We start from the raw sequence: 11,525 nt of genomic DNA, 5'->3' as shown, positions 1-11,525 counted from the left end.
AAATGTGATGATCTCCCCCATACTCCATAGCATGCCAAATCGTTTAAAATCAATTATAAATAATTATTGATTGAAGATCATTATGCTGTCTTTCATAATTATCTCTACCCTATCCTCATTCACCATAATCTCTTAAGGACATGTTTAGGTAATGAGATGAAAATTTTGTAAATAGTAGTAAAATATTTAAAGTTAAGATTTTTATTGAGTTTTGAGAAAAAAAAAGATAAAAAGTTGTATAAAAATATTATAAAATTAAAGTATATTATAATATAAATTTTGTTTTAAAATTTAAAAAAGTTGTATTATTTTTTATATTTTATTTAAAAATTTGATCAAATTATAATGATCAAATAAAAAAAATCGAAGATTTAAAATTAAAAAATATTTTGTATTTAAAAGATTTTAGAAATGGAATTATGAAAAGTTTTGGCAAGTGCCGGCGTAGCGTTTTTTCACAAGTCCCGACATTTTGATCTCTTCCAAAGTTGCTTTTGCTGATGTATTCGAACGCACATATCGTTTTAGGCCTCAGTGAATAAATTATTCTTAACACCTTGGACGTGGGCAACCTATGGTGCTTCAGATAGGAATCTAGACAACTTCTATATCGAATTATATTTCAACCAGTGGCTAAAAACCATGACCATGCATGTCCTCGTAATCAGATTTAACAATAATGCATGCAGGGAGAACCAATAATAAAAATAAAATAAAAAATTAGATCTTATGGATCCACAGAGCCTCTTCCATACATTCAAATATTAAGTTGATAATATCCATTAATTAGGATGATAGTTATAAATTCAAGCATCCAAGTAGAAATGCAAGCCGCAAAGAGTATAAAATACATAGAAGCAGCTTCTCCATCATTAGCAATTCCTCTAAATCTTTAACAATGGCATTATTCAAAACTCCAGCTACTTCAGTTGACACACAAGAAAGAGCCGGACGTACTACCACATTAGAGAAGGAACAAGAGCATTCAAGAGAGGCATGAGTAAGCCAAGGCCTTCTCCTCAGTGAGCTCCTCTGCTGTCAAGTCCAGCTTCTTCCTCGAGTATTCATCGATTGAAAGTCCTGGGCAGATAGAAGACAACAAGAGTCAAGAAACAGGTTCGATTCTCCAAGAGAATCCCAGACTGAAGATTAACAAATATTGTAAATAATCTATTCTTTAATAGTTTGGTGCTGGTCAAAGCCGTGAATTTTTCCCTACAAGTACAACTCAATATGAACCAGATTTATCTGTCATTCACGGGTAACGATGAAGCAGCACAAAGAACACCCCACCCCAAAAAAAAAAAAAAATAAACACAGAAAAAAAACACAATTAGTAGTGCATGATGAAAATTACCCTGGACTATCGTCCACTCTCCATGGCGACAAGTGACAGGGAATGAATAAATGAGTCCGGCTGGTACATTGTATGAACCATCAGAGTATACTCCCATGGAAACCCAAGTGCCCTGAAATTGCAGGAAAAATGGTCATTGTGTAGGAAATGGACTTTTCACATTATACGATCAAAGAATAAACAGAATGATACCAACCTCGGGGGTTCCAAGCACCCAATCACGTATGTGGTCACAAGCAGAACTAGCAGCAGACAATGCACTTGATAGTTTCCTAGCTTTGATAATTGCAGCACCACGTTGTTGAACGATAGTTATGAATTCTCCCTTCAACCTTAGGTAAAGAAATTCATATCAACACCTCAATGAACTCAATACAAACATACTAAATTAACTATTTTTTTTTTTATATAAGTAACAAACTAAATTAACTATTAATCCATTTTCATACCATGCATCATCAGCAACAAGCTCGGGGACTGGCTTCTCTCCAGAATGTGTTTTCACTGTTGCATGGCTGACATCTGGATACTGGGTTGATGAGTGATTGCCCCAGATAATAACATTTTTAACATCAGAAACTTGAACATTTAGCCTTTCAGAAATCTGGCCCAAGGCTCTGTTATGATCGAGTCTAGTCAAACAAGTAATATTTTTCTCAGGGATTGATGGTGCGAATTCCTTCAATATCAGTGCATTGGTGTTTGCTGGGTTGGCAACAACCAAAACCTGCATAGGAAGTAGAAGGAATCTAAACATTGTGCTTGCTCATTCTCATATACAGTCATTGTGGGGACATGGAATCATCTGGAAAGTTTTACTTAGAACTTCAAACTAATTGGTTTAGTACATAATGAAATGTTCCATGTTCCCAATGGGGGCAACTATAGTCTATGCCAAGCATCATGACTTATAGAAGTAAAAATTTGAAATGGCCCGACTCTAAGTGATGATTCTTACTGTAACTTACACCCAGTGGATCTTCAACCTAAAAGTTGACTCTCCACCCTGTGATTATAAAGGAAGGAGGTGCCATTCAAACTAGAGCTCATTGATCTAAGTGATAGATCAGTAGATGAAATCTAAACAGCAATAAAGCCATCTAGTTCTCATGGTGCATACATTCACACCTGAAGTTTTTCAGAGCATTGTAGATTTAATATGTTACATGTATGGAATTAATTTCAGGATGCCAGTCAAGAAAAAGGAGGGCCATATTTCTCTTGTAATCCCTTCCAAAGGGTTGCGGTTTTGGCGACTTATAATGAGATGCATTTCGGATGTCATTGATCATTCTAAGTGGAAGTCAAAGGAGGGTAAGGCTTCATTTTGGTTTGATAAATGGTTGGGGGAGGAAATACTTGCTACCAACTCTCTTGTCACGGCACCTAATTTGAAATTAAAAGATATTTGGCTCGAGGGCGGTTGGGACCTGGAGCTGCTACATCGATTGGTGGGAACCCAAAAAGCGCAAGAGATAGTAAATACAGTTAGTAGCCAGCAGAATGGAGAGGATATTCTTATTTGGTTGCCTAAAGAAGATGGAAATTTCTCTACTAAGAGTGCTTGGGAGTGCATCCGCTTTAAAGCCCCAAAAATCAGGTGGATAATTGGGTTTGGCATCCGTGCCTCCCAAAGAAGATGGTAATCACAATGTGGAAAAGTTTTAATAATGCTCTTAGTCTAGATGATAGAGTAAGACGGCTGGGTATTCCTCTAGTTTCCAAGTGCAATTGCTGTGTGAGAGGTGCCTATGAAGACTTGAATCTCGTGCTAGCTAATGGGGAAGTGGCAAGGGCCATATGGTGGAAATGTGCTGTCCAGGTTGGCATACTGAGATCTCAGTTTAGCACCTGGAAAGAAACTGTGCGGGCATGGTTTAACAGAGCCTCCAAGTCAACTACTAGAGGGCTACTGATTGGCATAATTCCTACCATTGTCACCTGGGTGCTTTGGCTTCGTAGATGCAAGGGAAGAATGGAAGGAGGCTCCGTTTCTGTGGAGGAGACTTGGAGGACTATTCACTTCTGGATAGTTAAGCTAAGTGAAAAGCTGCGGGCAACTAAGCTTATCGGTTCAAGATGAAAAGATATTAGAAGATCTGCAAATCCAACCGAAAAACCAAAGGAGAAAAAAGGTGCAGGTTGTTTATTGGCATCGTCCTATCCATGGCTGGCTTAAACTCAATGTGGATGGAGGCAGTAGAGGAAACTCGGGGCAGGCAGGTGCAGGGGGAATTCTACAGGATGCCGCAGGTAATATGATTTTTCGCTTTTGCCTCTTCACTTAATCATGGCACAAATAACTATGCTGAGTTCATGGCACTCCTCCTGGGAGTGTGGGAAAGGGAAATCTGTCAAAAAGGTTTGGACAAGATAGAAATAGAGATGGACTCTTTAATTGTGGTAAACTGGTTTAGAAGAGCAAAATGCCCAATTTGGTACCTGGTAGACTTTTTGGAGGAGTTGATGGCCTCACTAAGAAGCAAGATGTTTTCAATCCAACATGTTTTCAGACAAGCCAATGCCCCAGCTGACTTCTTGGCCCAGAAAGCATTGGAAGAATTTGCAGGTCTCTGGACTGAGATGGCATCCATTCCCCCCCCTCCTTGAGGGGGTTGATTAGGACAGATATACTTGGTCTCCCTTATATTCGAAATGTGTCGTAAATGGCTTAGCAGAATTGATTAGCGTGGGTCCTATTTTGTAATGTTTAGAAAGTCCGTTGGAGTCATAGTGCATGCTCTGTTTTGTTTGGGTCTTAGTGTTGGTCCTGTAACTTGGCCTTAGCGTGGGTCTCTGCTTTGTAGGGGCCTTGTACGCTGAGTTTTAAATCAATAAAGGGAGGAGACATTCTCATTTTTGAAAAAAAAAAAAAGAAAAGAAAAGAAAAAGGGAAACAGAATTAAGGCATGATTTGATTCTAACTTTTATTAATTGTCATCCATGCAGCTAGAGGATTTGGGATTAAAAACGGCATAGACTATATGATAAGGCGAAGCAAATCCTATTGAAAAACAAAAATAACCAAATTTTATTTCCTGCTCTTACAAATTTCACTCACCTTGCAGTTTGCAGCTGCATGCTTCTCAAGGGCAGAAGCCTGAGACTTGTAAATTGACACATTTTTTGACATCACGTCTTTCCTTTCCATGCCTTCTTTCCTTGGAAACCCACCAACCATGATTGCAATGTTAACCCCAGTGCATGCCTCAACAACATCTGTTGTAGCAACAACACCTGCAATATATACCACATCATACCTCGTACTCTAACAGATCCTTAGCATATTAAAAAGCAGAGTGTATGGCTCCATGCTTAAGTGATGTCATCCACATTTGAAAGATTTAAGAGGCCATAAACATACCTTTAAGTAGAGGAAATGCAGCATCCACCAACTCCATTTTCACTCCATTCAATGCCTCCGCAGCAGGTGGGATATCAAGCATGTGCAGGATCACAGGCTGGTTGGGACCTAACATCACTCCCCTAGCAATCATAGGGACGAGAGCATATCCAATTTGTCCTGAAAATCCAGCAAAAAATCATCAAAATATAAATTGTAAAGAAATGTTGTATAGTGGATAACTACAAAATTAACCACATAAGAAGGAGAATGAGCTAAGGCTACATTTTCTATGAAGAGGATGACATAAGTCAAAAAAAATCCCAACATTATGACTCATGAGCATAGTATTAACAACATGATATGCATCTTCAATGAATCGTTATGAAGATGTAGCTGCAGCCAAAGAACGTGTTTTAAAAACACGGCTACAATGTGGACTAACCATTCATATGCCAATTCTGACATTTTATTGACTTCAACATTAAATATCTAGCTCGCTCAGTATGTTCTTGTGGAATGAACACTCTATGTGTGAGAATCAATATGAGAGTAACACTTTTATTCAACTATGGATAATTAATGGATTTGATTATGGGACAACCAATACCATAACTGCAACATTTGCAAATTCAAAATATGCACTGTAAAAACTACCATCGTCACATAAACCAAACATGGTACCAAAAGTTTAGGTCCATATCATCATTTTAATCATCTCTCTCTCTCAATTTTGTTTTCACAAAATAAACCAAAACTTAATTCTTAGAATTCGGATCGCAAAGAATTCAACTGAACCAACAATATTTACACCAAAATTCAGACCCCTACTAACTCTGTCCAGCATAAACAGCAAAAAACAAAGCAGTGTTATAGAAATTCAATCACGGGAACCGGATTTACTTAATTTTTTTTTTATCATAACCAAAATAATCAGCACCTATCTTCGCACACACTGGACCTATCTTAGATCATCAGGTACCAGATCTAAACAGCTTTCCCAAGAGGCTAAATTGGATAAAGAACAATAAAAAAAATAAAAATTCGGATAATTTCCGATCGAATCGACGAAGAAGATGAGAGTTATGGATGTGATACAATAGAATAGTGATTATAAATTTGATGCAGTACCTGCGGCTCCAGTAACGAGAACGCGAACTGGTTCTTTCGCCATTTGATCGAGATCGAGGGTCCGGACTGGGGTAGGAATCGGTTTCAACGGACGAAGCGAATCGGGAAGAGTAAAAGCAGCGAGGTGGCGAGAGTGAGGTTGAAAATGAGGCTCAGATCTTATTTATGTGTGTGGCAGTGTTATTGTCACTTGGCAAGGGGGTGTTGATAAGCCCAAGTGCATGGGGTTAAACGACGGCGTTTTATTTCTGGTTGGAGAACAAATGACGACATCGTCGTTTATTTATTTATTAAAAAAGTAGTGGGTAAGAAGGGCGTGGGGCGTGCAGCGTTGGATGAAAATTCCGTATTGATGCGTCTTATGGTTGGTCTATCTAACCGTTCCGGGCCTCCTCATGCGATTCCCGATGGGTCTTTTATGATAAAAATTTTATACATTATTTTTACACATTATACATTATATATTATTTTTTTTTTATTTTTTTCTGTTATAAAATGTATAATATATAGATAATAAGTAGAAAAATTCAATAAATTTAAGTAGAATTTATTTTTAGTCAATTAATATAATTATGTAATTTTATTACAAATGAATTTTAATATTAAAAAATTATCATTTATTTCACCACGTAAATTATAAAATAATTATAGAGTCTTGCTATGGTGCTGCCCACAGTGGGCACGCAACAAAGGCAAAATTCTTTTTTTTGTTTTAATTTTTTTTATTCATATTTTTTAAATATTTTTAAAAAGTATAAAAAAATATCAATACACTAATAGTCACTTCATTAATTAATAAGTAAAAAAATATATATAAAAAATATAAAAAAAATATATAAACAATCAAAATGAGAGAACAAAATAAAGCGACATAATAGTATTATTCATAATTATAATATAGTAATGAGTGAGTTGTTTTTCTTTGAAGATATGGTGCTCACATTTTTCAATTTTAGAAAAAGAAGTCAAATGGCAAGTACGTGAGGCGACCTATGGTTTATGTAGATGAAGTTATTTTTCTCTAATTAATTTTCACGGGAGGTGGAATCTTTTGTTCCATTTGCATTCAATAAGAAAAATGTAGAGAGTTGTTAAAATTATAAACAAGTTATGAAAAGAATTATACGTCTATTACGGCTACGGCTCTTTAATATTATCAAAGGCACAAAAAGCTGTGAGAAACTCTTAACAAATTATAATCAAATATGCCACAAAGCATTCGGGAAATAAAAAAAAAAATGAAAAGATTAGGAAATAAAAGAAAATGATTGGTTCAATCTCTTGTATTTCTATCCAAATACCTGTGAATGGAGAAGAGAAGGTGGTCCAGACAAGGACCGGCAGAGTACAGTAGTAGTAGCTCAAGATGAATATGAAGTTCAATTCTCCAGATTAACATACTACTCTTTATCTTATCCTCTCCCTAATCATCATATACAGAACTCAAGTGTAACGATTACTATAAATTGGAACAGAAATACACTAGAGCAGGGCATCTCTGCTTTCACTACCATAAACATGACTTGTTTTATTGAGAGCTTGGTTGGAAATACAACAAATTCTTTTCAGTACAAACATCCTATCCATGGCTCTTTCCTATAGCATCTAAAAGAGGGAAAAAAACAGAAAAAGAAAAAGTAAAGCCACAATAATAGTACGTACTACAGACATTGTGCATGTAATTATTTATTTATTATGGAAACATGAATGTAGGATTATACTTAATTTCTGCGGCCCCTCCAATTCACCCTTCTTCCTAGCTGCCAAATTGCAAACATTTTCATAAACCAATCATACTTCTTTGTGATCATGATTTGCCCAAACACAGCTCCAAACACGAATCCACATCCGTATCCCAATGCGACTACTTTCCAACCAAATTCAAATGAGAACTCTGAGTTGTGGTTTGTTGAGTTGTGGCTTGAAGATGGAGGCAGTGAGTCTTCAAGATTCCCACATTTCTTTGACAAAGGGCTTCCGCATAATTCAGGGTTCGCACTAAATGAACTGTTGTCGAATGTGTCGAATTGTTTTCCTTGTGGTATAGGTCCTTTCAAGTGATTATGGGAGATATTAAAGTGTGAAAGGAAAGTGAGTTCTGTTAATTGCGGAGGGATCACACCAGACAACTTGTTTTGAGACAGATCCAATGCTTCTAGCCCTGCCAAGTTTGCCAATGTAAATGGGATAGGTCCTGTGAGAAAGTTTGAGGAAAGGTTGAGCAAATTAAGTCCTTTAAGATTCCCCACCAAGTCTGGGATTTCTCCTTCAAATCTATTGTTCGAGAGATCAATAGCTTTGAAGAAATCAAGGACTTTCTGGTATACCGTTTCCGTGCCTTTATTGATCATTGTCATTGAGAAAAAGTAGTAATAGCGTATCCGATCTCCATCATGTGTCAATACAGCTTGGTATTGCTCCACATACTTTAAGCTCTTGGCATCGATGATTTGCATGGCTTTCCAATTTTGGAAGTGTTCAGAGAGCAACTTGCCAGTAAGATCATTATTTGAGAGGTCAAGGATGTGCAATTTCGGGAAGTCGAAATTGCTATCAGAACTTTCTATTGTACCATAGAGTTCATTAGATCTCAAAATGAGAATCCTCAACTCTGGAAGAATGCCCAACCAGGAAGGAAAAATATCATGTATCTGATTGTTACCAAGATTAAGAGCTTCAAGCTTGGTACAATTGGCCAACGATCTCGGTACACGCCCCTGTAAATGATTTTGGCTGAAATCAATCATCATCAATTTTTTTGCTTCACCACAGATCTGAGGAATGGTTCCATGAAAGTTATTACCGTGTAGGTTCAATGAGAGAGAATCACTCAAGTTGCCTAAACATTGAGGAAGAAGGCCACTCAAGTTGTTTCTTGACAAATCGAGCGTAGTTATTAAACTTCGATTGCAAATCAAATGTGGAATTTCTCCTGTTAGTCTGTTGTTTGAGACCGTATAGATAGAAATAGAAGGAGGTGGGATTGGCACTGATCCTTGAAGCATGTTAGAATCGAGCTTCAGTTGCTTTAGATTAACTGGAAGTTGGTCGAAACCGGTGAGAAAGTTGCGTTCCAGAGCTAATTCCCAGAGAGTTTCTGTACTTACGTTCCCCATCCACTTTGGAACTTGGCCGTAAATTTTGTTTCCGCGAAGCTCTAATAGCTCCAACTGATCTTGGTTCCTCAGAAACTCTGGGAACTCACGCAAGTCACAATCATCTAGTAATAATATTCCAAATTTTGGAAAAGTTGAGTTGGTACTCGGATTTGTAAGCAATGAAATATTGTTTCCAGATAACTGCAATACATATAGGTTTCCAAGTCTCAGAAACAACTCAAACTCCACCCTGCCACTCAAATAGTTATCATAGAGAGACAGAATTTCAAGATTTACAAGCCTTGATATTGACTGTGGAACTGAACCGTGCAACCGATTTGATTGAAGTTGTAAAACAATTAGATTGGTAAGGTTACCTAGTGAAGATGGTATTTCTCCCGAGATATTGCAATTAAACACAGTAAAGTCAATCAAGGACTTGAGGTGACCAATTGAATCCGGTATCTCACCATAGAAGCTCGTGAATCCAAGTCTCAATAATTTAAGGGGGCTGGTTTTGTGAAATTCTGGGATGCAGCCCTTGAGGTTTTCATTATTCTCTATATTAAGACGCTGAAGCTTAGGTAGATGCAAAATTCCCACAAGAAATTCACCATGCAAGTCACACTGGCGTAGAGATAGATCTGTTAAAGAAGTTAAGTTTGCCAAGATATTGGGTACGTTGGATGATATAACAACGGAGGCAAGATGTAGTACTTCCAAGTTTGTGAAGTTTTGAGCTATAACTGTTAGGCCAGATTCTTGGAGCTTCAACAATTGATTATATGAGAGATCTAGGGAAACCAACTTGGAGAGTTCGAAAATTTCTTTAGGGATTTGGCCAGAAAATATAGAGGCTGCGAGGTTGAGCACTGTTAGCCTGGAAAGCTGTCTAAAACTAGTTGGAAGTGGAGAAGAGTTAAAGTCATTGTCGTCCAGATTGAGGTTTTGGAGATGAGCAAGGCGGAAGAGGCTGCTATTGGAGTTGAGAAAACCTTTAAGACAGCTGCTACTGAGATTGAGGCCAATGACATGACCAGTGTCCTTATTGCACTCTACACCATCCCACTTGCAGCAATCACTGATTTGATCAGGCTTCCATGATGAAACCTTCGGATAAGCAAATGGATGTTTGGACGCGGACTGATTGATGATGAAGCTTTCCTTGAATTGCAACAAGGCAAATCTCTCATCATCATGGCACAGGGGCTGCACAACAGAAGAAGAGGCAGAAAATATAAGATAAAACATCATCAATGAAACAAGAAAGCGCATGATCAAGATGATGAGAGGAACGGATAAACTCATTGTCTAAAATATTGGAGCTGGGGAGAGATAAAGAGATCAGAAAAGAAATGGAGGAAAGGAATTTTAGATGATTTCATGCACTCAACGAGTACATGATGTATTTAAATTAGTCAAGTCGTCTGTGCAGCTTACAATATATGCTAAATAAAGAGTTAAAAAGACCTCACTTTCCAAGTCAAGTCGTTTCCGTGGCATTGAAGACGTGAGAAAGTAATGGCAGTCGTCGCATGAAACACGTAATGTTTTGGCCAATCATCATTTTAACAATTTAAGATTTTTTTTGAAAATGAATTTTAGATGATTTCATGCACTCAACGAGTACGTGATGTATTTAAATTAGTCAAGTCGTATGTGCAGCTTACAATATATGCTGGTAAAGAGTTAAAAAGACCTCACTTTCCAAGTTAAGTCGTTTCCGTGGCATTGAAGGCATGAGAAAGTAATGCTAGTCGTCGCATGAAACACATAATGTTTTGGCCAATCATCATTTTAACAATTTAAGATTTTTTTTGAAAAGGAATTTTAGATGATTTCATGCACTCAACGAGTACGTGATGTATTTAAATTAGTCAAGTCGTCTGTGCAGCTTACAATATATGCTGGTAAAGAGTTAAAAAGACCTCACTTTCCAAGTCAAGTCGTTTCCGTGGCATTGAAGGCGTGAGAAAGTAATGGTAGTCGTCGCATGAAACACGTAATGTTTTGGCCAATCATCATTTTAACAATTTAAGATTTTTTTTGAAAATGAATTTTAGATGATTTCATGCACTCAACGAGTACGTGATGTATTTAAATTAGTCAAGTCGTATGTGCAGCTTACAATATATGCTGGTAAAGAGTTAAAAAGACCTCACTTTCCAAGTTAAGTCGTTTCCGTGGCATTGAAGGCATGAGAAAGTAATGCTAGTCGTCGCATGAAACACATAATGTTTTGGCCAATCATCATTTTAACAATTTAAGATTTTTTTTGAAAAGGAATTTTAGATGATTTCATGCACTCAACGAGTACGTGATGTATTTAAATTAGTCAAGTCGTCTGTGCAGCTTACAATATATGCTGGTAAAGAGTTAAAAAGACCTCACTTTCCAAGTCAAGTCGTTTTCGTGGCATTGAAGGCGTGAGAAAGTAATGGTAGTCATCGCATGAAACACGTAATGTTTTGGCCAATCATCATTTTAACAATTTAAGATTTTTTTTTGAAAAGGAATTTTAGATGATTTCATGCACTCAACGAGTACGTGATGTATTTAAATTAGTCAAGTCGTCTGTGCAGCTTACAATATATGT

General features: G+C 37.1%; 2 protein-coding genes across 2 annotated transcripts; both read right to left on the bottom strand.

The window, feature by feature from the left end:
• Positions 1–708: 708 nt before the first annotated feature.
• Positions 709–6,018, bottom strand: LOC108981475 (malate dehydrogenase-like). The gene is made up of 7 exons (XM_018952667.2): positions 5,832–6,018; positions 4,722–4,880; positions 4,419–4,594; positions 1,807–2,084; positions 1,554–1,689; positions 1,358–1,469; positions 709–1,080 (listed from the first exon to the last, which is right to left on the bottom strand). The coding sequence occupies exons 1-7, from the start codon at positions 5,872–5,874 to the stop codon at positions 986–988; spliced, it is 999 nt and encodes a 332-aa protein (XP_018808212.1). The 5' UTR covers positions 5,875–6,018; the 3' UTR covers positions 709–985.
• A 1,534-nt stretch (positions 6,019–7,552) lies between these two features.
• On the bottom strand, positions 7,553–10,237 carry LOC108980663 (receptor-like protein 7). Its single transcript, XM_018951667.2, has one exon. The coding sequence runs from the start codon at positions 10,235–10,237 to the stop codon at positions 7,553–7,555; it is 2,685 nt and encodes an 894-aa protein (XP_018807212.2).
• Between the last annotated feature and the right edge of the window lie 1,288 nt (positions 10,238–11,525).

Source organism: Juglans regia, chromosome 12, assembly GCF_001411555.2.
Source record: "Juglans regia cultivar Chandler chromosome 12, Walnut 2.0, whole genome shotgun sequence".
Lineage (NCBI taxonomy): Eukaryota > Viridiplantae > Streptophyta > Magnoliopsida > Fagales > Juglandaceae > Juglans > Juglans regia.
The sequence above is the reverse complement of the archived record's forward strand: the minus strand, read 5'-3'. Positions and strand labels throughout refer to the sequence as shown.

Excerpts from the sequence above, each read along its gene's own strand:
- LOC108980663 (XM_018951667.2), bottom strand. The coding sequence starts at position 10,237 with ATGAGTTTATCCGTTCCTCTCATCATCTTGATCATGCGCTTTCTTGTT.
- LOC108981475 (XM_018952667.2), bottom strand. The coding sequence starts at position 5,874 with ATGGCGAAAGAACCAGTTCGCGTTCTCGTTACTGGAGCCGCAG. Across the intron at positions 4,881-5,831 it reads TCTCGTTACTGGAGCCGCAG|GACAAATTGGATATGCTCTC; the intron begins GTACTGCATCAA and ends CTGGATTTTCAG. Across the intron at positions 1,690-1,806 it reads CTTGTTGCTGATGATGCATG|GTTGAAGGGAGAATTCATAA; the intron begins GTATGAAAATGG and ends TCTTTACCTAAG.